Raw genomic sequence first — 15289 nt, 5'->3', positions numbered from 1 at the left:
TCTCCCCCCTGGAAGGTGCTCCCCATGTTTTCTCACGCACCTCCCCTTCGGTGGAGCCCAAGCCACAAATTTGGACCAATCTGTTCCAAGGTCCTTAAGTCTGTTGCCCCTCAGCGCCTTTCGGCATCTGTTACGTTCAGTTCTTCAGTAGTTCTGGATGCTACCCTCTTCTACCCTGACAGCTCTAAAACTGTGGATAAGACTGGATATGCTTTTATATCTCCTGGTGATCCGGCACACCATTTGTTGGCAGGAATATGTAGGATTTTTGCAGCAGAGCTGATAACCATTAACAGGACCTTCCATGTTATTAAATGGGCTTCCCTTGACCACAGTTTAATACGTAGTGACTAAATGAGAAGTCTTCAGGCCATTGACCCATGATACTCTTTTGTCACCCTGTGGTGTGTGCTATTCATGACCTTTCCGCTGAACTTAGTCATACTGACTGCACAGTTGTCTTTCTCAGAGTCCCAAGTAATGTAGGTAACCCAGGGAATGAACTGACTCACTCTTTGGCTAGAGGAGCAGTTACTTGACCCCCATTCACCTTGCCGGCCCCAGGTGCAGGTTTGTGAGTGCAAATAAGGCCTCTCCCCACTCGGAGATGGAATGAAATCTGGTTGGCTACTGCCCCCTCTAATGAACTCTGCATTATCAGGGAGACTACCGCCGCATGCCACTCTTCATTCCATTCCTCCCAGAAGAAATCCACCATTCTCTGTAGCCTCTGAATTGGTCATACCAGACTAACCCGTAGTTTTGTTTTCATAATGAGCCACCCTCACATTGTTCATGTGGAACCTTACGGACAGTAGTTCATATCATGGAGGAATGGCCCCTTCTCCTGGCCCTCCGTGCTAAGCATGGCCTTTCAAATTCTCTGCCTCCGATACTGGTAGACGATTCACAGACAGTTGAAATGGGTATCAGTTTTCTCGGTGATTGGGGTGTCTCCTGTGGAATGCTGTGTCCAGGGGACCTTTGACCCTACCTCTTTGACCAACTCACTCTTTCACTCCTCTCTTACTGTGTTTTAATTTCTTTTAGATGTGGTTTGTCTCCTTTTCTGCCACACCCTATTTTGTATTTTAGAGGCAGCACTCTGGTGAATAGTGGGTGCTCTTTAATGCCTTGACTACACCAGGACAGGAGGGGGACGGCTATGGGTTGAACGACTCTCCCGCATGTCGAACCCCAGGGTGCCCATCTGCTGCCGCACCTACTGGTATTTGTCTCCTCTTGTTTTTGCTATTGATGGTCCAGCTGATGTTGATTATATTTTTAGCCATCTCGCTTTTACTGTTCTGGTTCTACCAACTAGAAGATATTGTTTCTCTGTAACTATCTTTGCCCTTTATCGGGCTGTCAGATGTTGGATGCGCTCTGAGGCTTTTCTCATCATATGATGAGCCCTGGGAGACCCCTCATCTGCTCAGACCTACTTATCAGCCCAATACATACACTTCTTCATAAATTCTTTCTCAACTCTGGCATCAGCATTGGCTTCAATGCCTCGATCTTACTACTCCTCTGTACCTTCATCAGTACATGTACTTTGCAGGCATCTCTAATTTTGGATGAACTACTACTGGATCAAAGGACATTTGAACTTGCTTTTTATCCCCTTAACCCTCAACCAACCAACCAACCAACAAATCATAAACTACATTCCTTCACCTTTGTTTTAATTTTGCTGATATTCTTCTTATCTTTTTAAGATGCTATCAAATCCGTTCAACTGATTTTCCAATTTCTTTGTCATCTCTGACACAGTTGCAAATTCATTGGCAAACCTCAGCATTTTTATTTCATCTCCTTCTTTCTGAACTTCTTGTTGGTTTGCCTCACTGCTCACTCAGCATACAGATTGAATAACAGCAGGGACAGGCTATAACCCTGTCTCAATCCTTCCTCAACTACTGCTTCCCTTTCATGTCTGTTGACACTTCAGACTGCAGTCTATTTCTGTACAAGTTGTAGATAACATTTTGCTCTCCCATTTTCTCACTGCTACATTCAGAACTTGGAAGAGTGTATTCCAGTAAACACTGCCAAGACCTTTATTTACATCTACAAATAGTATAAACATATGTTTGCTTTCTTCACCCTGTCTTCTAATTTATGTCATAGGTTCAGTATTGCCTACATTTCTTCAGAAACCAAAGGATCTTTCCCAATATTCATGTTGTTATATCATCTTGGATTTCTTTGGTTAAATTCAGTATCTCGTGTTATCCAAGGATATCTACTGGGCCTTGTCTTATTGCCTATTTGATCCTCTGCTGCCTTCTATGTTTCATCTCGTGAATTTGTCCATTTGTTTTCTGTTGTATCTGTTGCCCATGTTTCAGTCAAATTTTGCCTGTTTGCCTAATGCTCCCTTTGAAACTCAACAACCTATGGTTCTGACAATTTATCTAGGTTCTTAATTTGTTACCTTTCTGCAATTTCTTCAGTTTTAATGTATAATTGATAACTAATGAATTATGATCTGAATCTACATCTGCCCCATGATTGTTTAGCAGTATAGCAACCTACTAAAATATGATAGAGATGAGTGGCGAACGTGATTTACTGAAGTTGTTGAGGTGTAGGGCATCTTCGGAACTGATTTTTGTTCCCTGTGTGAAACTGGGTCACATATGAATGTTGATCATAGTGTGTTGTACCCTAAAAATTGAAATGATACTTTTTTAAACTAATAATCAGTGAATTATACAGTATGTATGTACATAAATACATACATACATACATAGTGCATGACTTGTGAAATTTTAAAAAACTTACAAAGAAATATTCAACAAATGAGGATCACTCAAGAAGATCCACCACAAAAGTTTTTTCCAGTTATTTAGTAATTAACTTTTGAGAACATTTTCTGTATGATTCCTCAAATAGCAAATGGTTTTTTCCTTTTTTTTATATGTTGAGTTTTAAACCTTTTACTGCAGAAATAGTTTATGATGAGAAAGCAATGATTTGTCAAATAAAAGCTAGTAAGAGCCATCTGACAATGGATTTTTTAAAAATCTGTAATTGGTGATGGCTAAATGTACATAAACTGTTTATGCCCTGGTTGGTTCCCATGTTTAAGCTATAATACCTATAATTCTACTACACCCACATTTCTCAAGATGTCTGTTTTCGGCCAGATAATGACTGTCTCCTCATATTCTCACCCATATATTGATGTTAAAGTGGACCTGATATTCATGGTCATGGGAGATATGATGTGGTGGGTGTTGGGCATATTGAAGATACCCTCACATGTGGATACGGCTTCATCGGAGCATCTAAAAATGTTTATGAAGTTGTCATTGGCTTCCTGTTGTTCTTCGAGATATTTACGAAACTGCAACTGCAGTGGTCTTCAGGACATTGGTTTAGAATTAACAAACAATAATGGGGCTACAGCTATCCCGGGGATAACGTCTGTTCAGTTTTAGTTGCAGAGAACCTCTGTCAGAAGTGAATTTGAAACAATGAACACTTTTTTTCTGCAGTATATTGGCCAGATTACGTAGGTGCATATTCAGAAGCAGTAACTCCAGTCCTTTTATCAGATCTATCACAGTCCAAATGCCTGTTGACCTATTCAATATTTCTGTATACCATACAACTGATTAGACTGTTTCATGAGAAACACAAGGTGGAAGTACAGCACAAGAAGTACTTTGCTCAGAACTAATCCCCATCTGTTAAACAGCATGTGCAAATACTACTTTTGCCCAAGTGGGCTGTTCTCCCTAACATGCATCAATGCCCTTCTATACTGATATTCCTACATACAGAGTTACATATATAAATTTTGAGTTTTTAAATTGAAATTCGTGTAACAACCCACTCCTTGATAAACATCATGAGATAAAATTTTTCAGAACACTTTCAGAAAAAGATTCCAGTTACACTGTTTCCATAGCAGAAAGACTTTTTTTTTCAGATTTCCAGATGTTTAACTTCAACAACGGTAATGAGGGTATGACAGAAATTGGGTTTGAATGTAGTAAATGAAGCATCATGAAACAGTAACTTAAATAGTGTGATTTACGGGATTAAAGGAAAGTACCTAGGATAATTCAATAGCTGAGGATAAGAAAATCTGGGATGACAGTGAGCAGTGCTTGTTGTAGCTACCCTCATATAACTGTATACTTTACCTACATCAACAATTGTAAGCCTGTAATGAATTCCCATAATCTGGTAAAATGTATTTGTGAAAAGTGCCAGACAAACTCCATCTAACAATATCTTCATGTGGCTGAAGGACAGAGTTAAAGATATTATTGTGTTGATATAAATATTAGTTATTTTACATTATGCCTTTCATACATTGGATTCCATAGACTAACATTGCACATTAGGTAGTAAACATTCATATGTACAAGGAAGTGCTGGAAAGTAATGCGTCAGAATTTTTAGTGTGCAAAGTCTTAAAGCTATTTAAATAAAACAAGTGTTGTTAACATTCTTCATCTTTGTTTTTCGTGTGTACACATTTATTTCTCAAAATAGTCACCCTGACTAAAAACACATTTCTCCCGACAAGAGATCAGTTTGCCAGTATCATTACAGTAGAATGTTTGCTTTTGTTGTTGGAGCCACAGCTTCACCTCTGCTTGCACGCTTCACCATTACCAAAGTGAAATTCTCGAAGGTGTTCTTTAAGTTTTGGATACATTTGAAAATCCGGTGGGGCCAAGTTGGGACTGTATAGATGATGATTGATGTTAGTGAACTCAAGGCACTGGGTTGTTGCCGATGTCACAGCACTCGTGTGGGGTCTGGCATTGTCATGCTAAAAGAGAGGCTGCTCCATGTATGGACAAACTCTTAAAATAAGAACCCCAATTACAGCACGCTGTTACACGTACAGGCATAATTGTGTTATGCACTACAATGCTACACGCTTCAATTCGGAGCCCTCTAGCACAAGCAGGCTGCAAAATATGTAGACATGAAGAGTAAAGATGTAGAATGGTAGTAACATTAGTTTTATTTAAAAAGCTGTAAGGGTTTTCACATAAAAAATTCAGAGGTGTTACTTTTCGGCACGCCCTAATACTTAGTTGTAAGAACATTGGTTAAGCCAAGGGGCATGCCTGGAACAGTTTTTCGAGTTTAGACCCACTATTGTTGGGTTTCTAAGCAAAAACGGAAAGCAAGAACAAAAATTAGAACATCCAGAGTGGATTGCAGATCTCTCACTTTCAGTGGGCTGGCTGCACTATTTTGTGTGCAGTAGGAAGTGATCAATTTGTAATGTAGTTCGCATTTTAAAGACTTAATTCTTTTACATTAAAACTATCCAAGAGTTCTACATTGTTTTCCTTGAGAAGAGTTTCCACGTCTCCATAATGAGGTTGACAAACATGATACGATGTTTCAATCAACATGTGTGTGCGAGAGGCTTTTTTGGATTGTGGAACTAATTCGGCCATGAATACATGACAATGCAAGTGACAAAAACCTACGAAATTGTCTATGTCTTCGTGTATGCCAACAGTTTGTACCAGATATAAATATTATTATGTCTTCAGTGCTCCAAAAATAATTAAATAATACAGAAAACTGTTTTGTTTATGATTTTTGTTGTTATGAAGTACAAAACTGAGCTGCCTACAAGACATTTAGTGTTCCTTGCATTATTGCATTGCCATCTAAAAGTGTTGCATTCAGTTTACTCCTCTGCCCCCCTCAGAGAGCATGGCTGTGATAGTGGGAGAAGTGTGCAGTCAGGTGACAGAACTCCACAAGTTAGTGAGAGCATTGCACATGTGACTGTCCCTGATGTAACCTAGCATCCAGCACCATTTTCAGTCATTTCAATGCTTTGCTGTTGATGCTCTCATTGTGTGGCACCTGTTCTTGTAGCAATTCCAAGAACATTAATATTTTCACTTGTACTGTCAAACATTTTTGGCAGAATCAATATTTTTTATGAGATTGTTGCTGTGTTCTTACAATATTTGCAAAAAATTAATGTTACTCATTTGCAAGATAGCAAGCAAATGAGCTCCATAGCAGTAGCTAGCATTGTCTCCACTAGCCATTGGGCCGACACTACCTGCTCCAAAAACTTATTGCTCAGATGCTGCTGCCAAGGGCTGCTCGAAGGTCAAAATGAAACTAATTGAATATGAAGTTCTGTACGCTTTAACTGCAATCCCTTCTCGGAAATGTATTTGCAATCCCAAATCTTCCTTCGCCCTTTCTGGTCACACCTCTAATGAAAATGTTAATAAATAAAATACATAGTGCAGTATTTTGATTTATTTGCAGTGCAGGCAATGTAAAAACTTAAAATGGGGGGAAAGTTTCTGTGTAAGGACTCAACCCCATGACCCATGGATTACTGTTCTGTACTCTCTCCACTGCACCAACCACTGCCTGAAAGCTACACCAACATAAACAGCTTGTGCCTCGCACAACATGTGCCAAAAATGACACATTTTCTAAATGCTTGGCCATCTGGAGCTGACACTTCTGTCACTTTTGTTTCTGACGAAGCCTTGCATGTGCCATAAATATGGATGAAATGAGTGGTGATTAGTAACAGTGGTCTCCTTGAAAGTAATATTTAGTTATGTAGTATGCATATGATGTAAAGGGTAGATTTTGACTGCCTTTTTAAATAAATGTATTTTAGTTGTCTTTCTCATCTCATTGGGAAAACATTATGCAATTTTAATCTCTGGTAGAAAAGCTTTTTTTCCACAAATGATAGCGGTATGGGCTCATTTGGTGCAGTGATACTATCCATATTCTTAAATATTGCCTTACATTCGGCCATGACTTTTACTTATTGATTTTATGACCCTCTTTTGTAGGTTGAAAACAGTGTCCACATTTTGTGCATTCAGTCTCCAGAAAAGGATCTCATAGCTAAGAATTGTGTGTTCAGAGGAATAATACAAGGTGATTATAATTAAACTTTCAAACTGCTGTAGAAATAACACCACTGATGGGGTCAAATTGCAACAGAATATTATCGGAGAAGGGGGAAAAGTATGGCAGCAGAAAAATAAATAGTTGCAAAATGTAGCAATAGATTGTGCTGTAAGCATCATAATTTAATAGTGGTGGACTACAAATGACAAATGAATCGTACAACAATGCCTACGGTGTACGTTTGACATTAAACAAGCTGTACTACTCAGTGTGCATGGGTGTACAGATGTGATACTGTTAGTTATGTAAGCCCATCCACCACGGTAAGGTCATATCACATCAGATGGGGAAGATTGGTTTTTAATTATCCTGAGGCCAAAAACCGCATAAAAAGCTTCATTCAGAATCGAATCGGATTAATAATTTCATTGTGACTGGTGCAAAACATGTTCAGTATGCTGTCCAGCATTTTCTGCAACAAGCTGAAATCGAGAAACAGCATGTTCCACAACTCTGAAGTGTTTCTGGGGTCATGTTCAGAACATGTTGCTCAATGTGTGCCTTCATTGCAGCTAAGTTTGGTGTTGGAACACTTTACACATCATCTTTCAGATAGCCCCACAGCCAGTCACATGGATTAAGATCAGATGATCAGGACAGCCAGGCCGTAGGGAAATGGCAGCTGATAATTCTAGCATTTCCGAAATGGCGCTTCAGCAGTTGCTTAACTGGATTTACAGTGTGCGGAGGTGCGCCATCTTGCATAAAAATGATCACATCCATGCTGTTGGAGAGCTGGAATGACCTGGTTGCGCAAAAGATACTCATAGCGTTTACCAGTAACAGTACAGGTAACAGGACCGGAAGCACCTGTCTCTTCGAAAACATATGGCCCTATCATAAATGATGCTGTAAACCTGCACCACACAGTGATGTTTTCAGGGTGAAGTGGTACAGGTTGATTTGCGTGTGGGTTTTCCGTTGCCCATATTCGACAATTCTGTGTATTGACATATCCTGTGCGATGGAAGTGGACTTTGTCTGTCCACAAAATCTTCCACAGCCACACTTCTATGCGAGCAAGAAATTCTAAAGCAAAGGTCTGTCTTCCTGACAGATCAACAGGAAGCAAGTTGTGCACATGGGTGATTTTGAATAGATGCCAAAGGAAGTTGTTTCGTAGAATTTTATGCACTGTGCTCATGGGTATGCACTACACTTTTGCACACCACCATTTGTCCCCTCCTCCATTGCTGTGGCCACTGCTCCCACTGACGTCGAGTCAATTTGTTTCCTCCCTCTACCAGGTTGCACTCCAAAAGAACTGTTTTTTTTTTTTTTTAATTTCCGAATCATTTTCTTCAGACCCATGGCAGTCATTGGACCAACGCCTTTTTTCAAACCCTTCATTGTCCGGAACATCTGCAGAGTGATGTATGCACAGTCATCATTCTTGTAATACAGCTTTACAAGCAGAGCGTGATCGTGCATTGAGAGAGTCATGACAAATATCGCAGACATGCAAAGGAGGAAAAGCCATGTACCCAGCATGTTTATACCAACTTCAGTGGGTTGTGCACATGACAGGCGTTTTCATTTATATATTCTGACACATACAGCATCATCTATTGATCAAGTTTCACACTGTTTTTTTTTTTTTTCTTCTGCAATATGTTTCCTCCCTTCTCCGATAATATTCAATTGCAATTTGACGGAATTCTGTCCAGTGGTATTCTTTCTGCAGCGGTTTGAAAGTTTAACTTTAATTATAATCACCCTATCTGTCACCACAAGACACTGGCTATGGCACAACGATAGTAGAATGCTGAGGACTAACATGCTGATAATACTGTTTTTGTCGGTAACTTCATGTGTACATTCCATATCAGTTGACAACCTTTTTGTGTGTGTTGCACAGTCCATATAGATTTGTCATTTATGTTTAATATGATAGCTGTTATCCCTCATCAACCTGAAATTCATGCCATTTGTTTTCTTTAAATTCAGTGTTAATTACAAGCCGCTCAGTTATAAACATTCTTCAGGGTTTCAATTGATACCTCAACTAGGAGAGCAGTCACCAGTAGTGTTTTCTCCATATCTTAGATTGTCTGGAAAGCCTTAGATATATATTAAGAACATAATTGGCTCCAATATACTCCCCTGAGGAGTACCTGTATTAATGTTTCTGGTGTGGTAATTGTTTCACTGCCGATCGATGACAAAGGCTGGAATTGTTTCACTGCCCATTGACGACAAAGGCTGGAATTTGCATGGCAGTACTGTAACTGGATGTCCACTGAGTTGTGACAGGTGGCATGTTCAAATGATCTCATTTTATCTTCTAGCTAGCAGATGGTTGCTGGTGTATATGGCGTGAAACATCTGAAAGAAAGCACCCTGCAACAATTATTGGAAGGATCCAGGCCAGAGGAGGAAGTGCTGAGGTCTGGGAAAGGTTTTTTTGTGGCATTCCCTGGGTGATCTCGTCAGTCTCAAATGAACAATATATCAACACAAGTATGCATCTATCCTTTGGGACCATGTCTGCCCCTTTTTGCTGTTTGTTTTTGCTTGGCATGATGGCATCTACCAGCAAGACAACACAATGTTTTGCACAGCTCACTGTGTGTGTGTGTGTGTGTGTGTGTGTGTGTGTGTGTGTGTGTGTGTGTGATTTCAAAGAGACCAGGATGCGTGTGTACTGTACTCCCTAGCCAGCAAAATCTCTGGATTTAAACCCAATCAAGAATCTGTGGGTCATCTTGATTGGGATGTTTGTGTCATGGATCCTCAGTTGAGAAACTTCATGCATCTGACCACGTCAGCATGGCTCCACATCCTTGTCAGTACCTTTCAGAATCTCTCTTCCTGCAAGTCTTGCAGCTGCCCGTACTGGAAAAGGTAGTTATTCAGGCTTTTGACAGGTGGTCACATTAATGTGAGTGAGTGGGCAGGGTAGCTAATAGCAGAACCAGATGTGGACCTTGGAAATGTAAACCAAGTTGTACCTGCCTTCTCACTGTCACTTATATCTTCTACAATATCCTTGTAATAGAAACTATGATGTTATAATGATGGAAAGTACAAGAATCCAGCTGTATCCTATAGTCCTCTTGCTTTGTCAGTATGATGTAAATCAAACATTGATAAGTTGTGTGTTAAGCTAATATTCATACTATCCTTAAATGAGAATGTCTTCACTCTTGCTATTTTTAAATGTTTTTGACAATATCACAAATCTTTTTCAGGTTATTCCACTTGGGGACCTTGCCCACACTTGCCAAGATGACATAGTTTGCAAATCAGAGATTGAAGATGTACCATATTTTAATGCACCAATATATTTGGAGAACAAGGAGCAAATTGGTAAAATTGATGAAATATTTGGCAGTATTCGTGATTATTATGTATCCATAAAAGTTACAGAAGGGATTAATGCTCACTCCTTCAAGAAAGGTCATAAGGTAAGGAGAGCAGATTTCTTGGTTTTGTTTGCACTATTCTCTCTCTCTCTCTCTCTCTCTCTCACACACACACACACACACACTCACACACACACACACACACACACACCTTATTCCTTATAATGATGTTGCTTTGGCATATTACCGTAATCAAAGATGTTACTTACTAATCAAAAAATAATTAAGTTCGTATTCTTAATAGTTCAGATTCTATCGTGATTTTATAAAGTTTTATATTTAATGTAAAACTGCATGACAATTTTTTCATGACACTTTGAAAAATATGTGGCATTAAAAGGATAAAGAGTGGCTTTGAGTTATGGTGGGAGAAATAAGCATGGTGGCACTAATGTCATGAACTGATAAGGAAGTGCAAAGTAGTTATTATGCAACCCTTCACCAAAGCTTTTTGAGTGTTGAGGCACATGTAGCAGAATTGTTAACTGAGCAGAAACCACTCCCTAATTGGCAAAAATACGTTAATGTTATGTCTTACTGCCTCTAATAGGCAGTATGTTCCTCAGTCAAAAACATTTAAAAAATGTAGCAATTACCATTTAACATCAGATGTTTTTTTGGAGTGAATATTGTAAACAACTTGCAAATTTTTGCCAATAGTTGTGGGTGCTCCTGTGCAAAATAATTCTGTCACCTACACAGTAGTTTGCTGAACAAGGAGCCACTGGTGTCAGCTCTCATGTTTCCCAAAAATACCTGATGATGTTTGAACATTAACTGAAACAAAACTTGATAGTGGCATGTTCAGTTTTCGTACGGGGATGGAGCCCACGAACAGTAAACATTTATGCCTCCCTCGAAGTGAACTCAAACTGAAGAAAATTTCACCCTGACAACTTCTTGTTCACAGTATCCATTTTGATTAAGAAAGAATGCTGCTACTAAATCCTGTAAAAGTAATGATATGAAATTATGTGGCATACTAGTGTACATTTACAGTGTGTGTGTGTGTGAGGTTGAGTACCTTTGTATGCTACCTTGTTTGTTGATTATCATTTGATAATGAGGCAGTAAGTTCTAATTGCATGCATTTTTACTGTCATGATTTTTTTTTTTTTGTAAATTATTAGAATGATTCTAATTTGGCTTTTTATGTTCCATTTGTTTTTACCATAAAACTAGGGTTGTTTCCTATCCTACTGCCGTTCTTGAAAATAGAACAAACTTTTTCTACATACAAGATACGCAGGAAATGAGATGAAATATCAGTTTTGCGTACACCTGTTTTCTGGGGAGGGTTTTACAAAATTGAAAAAAAGTAGAAACCTGTTTAAGTGCATTCCATGATCTGGCTTCCATGAGAAAAGGGTTCATCACCAGCAAACTCACTTGCCAATTTTCTAGGCACTGAATGAAATAGCCATGATTCCTGTTTTTCCCAAACTGCCTATGTGGCATTTAGATTATGAGTACATGGCGATAGACGTTTAGTGTGCTGTCAAGGCATGACTGAAGGAGCTTAAAGTAAAGTTCTTTTATAAAGGTAATCAATCCTGAATGTTCTGATGGGGTGATGTCATAATAATAATAATAATAATAATAATAGTTATAAACATTCAGCATACAAATTTACTTCATTTAGGACACCCAATTAATGACAAAGGAAATGAGAAGACATTTTCCATGACTGTTTCAATGAGTTGATTCGTGAGAGCAGATTTTTCTTTCAACAAACATAATTTTGTGTTTATTTGTTATGCTGTGCTCAGAATATAGTGATTCATCTAAAGCACAATTGTTTAGTGAGTCATCTAAACCACATTTTTTTTTAATGTGCAATCAGTGTTCTACACATTTGGAAACTGTATAGGTTAATCGATTCTGTGGCTTTTGCACTGACATGGAGTGTCAAAAATTCCAATGACCCTGAAGGTAAGATTGTTCTTAAATGAGTGCAGCATCTATTTTTGTCTTTGTGCGTGGTTGGAAAATACTTCTTACGCCTTGTCTGCTACCTGTTTAGCTAGCTGTGGCCCTGTGAGAAACAGGGAGTGTAATAGAAGAAACATCTCAAAATCCAAATGGTCCTTATCAGAAATTGTTGTAGCTTTGTGTATGAGCATATTTAAAACCTCCATTTTGTGACCTGGTTGGGGAAAGTTTTACACACTGAGAAATAAGTCAGTGTATGTTGCCTTGAGGTATACAGAATGGGCAGCTGCGCATCTGATGTATGGTTTACTAAAACATCCAAAAATGGCAACTTTCCTTCTGTTTCCAACTCGACAGTGAATCGAGTGTTAATGTGCATGCTGCTAATATGAATGAAATACTGCTGAAGAACTTTAATGTGTTACCAGATCATAAATATGTCATCGATATAATGATAAAATGAAGATGAATAAAAGTGTGTCAGAATCAGCCTTTTAAAGGGCAAAACTTTTTTTTTTTTTAAAAAGGGAGTGCATTGAAACATAATTTGTTAGATTATTTATCATATGCGCACAAAAAATATTTAAGATTTGAAAAATATTGTAGTACTATTACTATTAGTTTTTATGTTCAGCAAAATATCAACCACAGTCCATTCTGTGGAAGTGCTGCATTTGTGGTTCATGATTTAGGCACTTTGTGATAAGGATTTTTATTAAAATAGCAGTAAATAGAAGAAACCAAATCTTTGTTTTCATCTTTTGCTATTGCATACACGTACATAAAATGCATACAAAATATACATACATAAAATCATATATCGTATTTGTTCTGTTGTGTAGTTCTGCTGGTGGAAGGGCTCAAAGCATTGTCTGCACAAAACTACATTGCAAGTAATGCATGCTAACTTTCTACATGTAGGTTCGCTTCATGTGCTGCAAATACACACCACTTTGATGTACCGGCTGTAGACGTACACTCAGTCACATTACTGAACTGCATCCCATGGAATCCTGTAATTCATTTATGAAATTTTGATCTACTAGTTACTATTTTTGGGCTGGATGTTGGCCCCTTTTTGATTTTGAGCAGAAATTTCTAGTTAGTTCATTGGCTAGAATATTTCTAAATTTTATACATGCAAAGGTGTAGTATTCCCAGCGAGAAAGTTAATGTCTTTATAAAGTGTACATACATTTGCTGTTGCTGCCACAGTGAAGTAATTGGAAATTTTCATCCATCCGCTCCTAGACATGCAAGAGAAAATGGTGAATGCTGCTGGTCAAATTTATCCACCCCTCCCATGTAGCTGCTGTATTCTGCAATTGATGTAGGACAAGAAACACATTCCTTTTTTCCACTTTCTTGTTTTGTCTGCTTACAAACATTGTTTCCTCTGGATTATGCATATTACTACAAAGTATAACACATTTCTTTCCTGTCTCTCCACTTGGAAAGAGAAATGTCACTTGCCATAGCAAATCTAACTCCCCAAGTTTCAAATTTTTATCTGCTGTTGCTATTTCTTTTGGAAAAAAATTTTTTTGAGTAAAATGGTTCCACATCCCATTCTCAGCAGTTTGACAAAAGTGGTAAATTAGCAAAAAACTATCAAAAAACAAACAGTATCCTCCATTGTGAAAAGACATAGAGAATGTGAAAGAATAACATTTTTTCCAAGTGGTACACTATCAGCTTTAGTTTTTCTTTAATAAATTTGAGTGTTAACATATAACATATAAAAACACTCCATATTATAAACATTATGAAACCCCATTTTATAGGTTTAAGCGGCATGTATGGCTTCATAGAACTTCATCCCTTGGAAGCCACCATACTTTTGTCAGTTGATAAATATCTGCTGGGATTGAAGAATTACCGTGAAAACTTTATTCAAATGCAATAGCAGAAGTCTTACATTGTATAATCTGACATAGTTAGATTCATTTCTTTTTGGCGTGTTATTGTTGCCATTTAAATGAACGTGCCTCAGGATTTTCAATAACCTTCTCAGAGTCATCACATAAGCAATTCTAGAAATGTGGAAGTTGGTTTCTGATGACCAGTAAAGACTACTACTAGCTAGGCTATGAAAATCCATTACTGCTAGCATCTCTAATAAAGCTTTCAGCACTGTTTTTAGGTTTAGTGAAGTTCCACCCTATGATGCCCATTCATGTGATTCTAAAACCATCATATCAAGAAATTCCTCTGCAAAAAATTGCAAGAAAGTGTCTAGAGGGTAATGCAAATTCACAGGAACTCCTGGACTGAATGCTAGGAAAAAGTTTTGAGTGTTATATTGATATGGATTCATTCCCTGCTTAGAAAACTTCATACGATACAGCAAAACTACAGCCATATATTAGAAATTTCAAAATCTGATTCTGAACTAGAAATATGTACCAATACTTCATTGTTTGACTGAACTTTGTCAAAACTCAGTTGTGTTTGGTGGTCACTGGTGTGCCTCTGGAAGATCCCAGTAGAGCATCCTCCATATATGAATTTCCTCGTTGCTCAGACTTGGAACTGATGTCATGGAACACATCTTCCAAGAGAAGCTGTTCTATCTCAGAAGGGCTAAGACCTGTTTTTCCCCACGACATTAATACCTAAATAGTAAACAAATATTATTTATACACTGAGGTGACAAAAGTCATGGGATACCTCCTGATATCATGTCGGACCTTCTTTTGCTGGCGTAGTGCAGCAACTCAGCATAGCGTGCAGAAATACTGAGCCAGACTGTCTCTTTAGCCATCCACAGTTGTGAAAGTGTTGCCAGCGCAGAATTTTGTGCACAAACTTACCTCTAGATTATGTCCCATAACTGTTTTATGGGATTCGTGTCGGGTGACAGAGGTGGTCAAGTCATTCGCTTGAATTGTCCAGAAAGTTCTAACAAATCGTGAACAGTTGTGGCCTAGTAACAATTCCATCATAGTTTGGGAACGTGAAGTCATGAATGGTTGCAAATGGTTTCCAAGTAGCCGAACATAACCATTTACAGTCAGTGATAGTTTCAGTTGGACCAGATA

At 38.3% G+C, this 15289-nt stretch overlaps 1 protein-coding gene across 2 annotated transcripts in view; it reads left to right on the top strand.

Moving 5' to 3' along the window:
• LOC126183482 (probable H/ACA ribonucleoprotein complex subunit 1) overlaps positions 1–15289 on the top strand; it is a 72125-nt gene that overhangs the window by 48306 nt on the left and 8530 nt on the right. For both annotated transcript variants that reach the window (XM_049925502.1, XM_049925501.1), the window contains exon 4: positions 10143–10358. In XM_049925502.1, coding sequence (XP_049781459.1) covers positions 10143–10358 — 216 coding nt within the window. The remainder of the gene's footprint in view (positions 1–10142; positions 10359–15289) is intronic.

The sequence above is a fragment of the Schistocerca cancellata genome, chromosome 4 (assembly GCF_023864275.1).
Source record: "Schistocerca cancellata isolate TAMUIC-IGC-003103 chromosome 4, iqSchCanc2.1, whole genome shotgun sequence".
NCBI lineage: Eukaryota > Metazoa > Arthropoda > Insecta > Orthoptera > Acrididae > Schistocerca > Schistocerca cancellata.
Note: the sequence above shows the minus strand (reverse complement) of the source record. Positions and strands in the feature narration are given on the sequence as shown.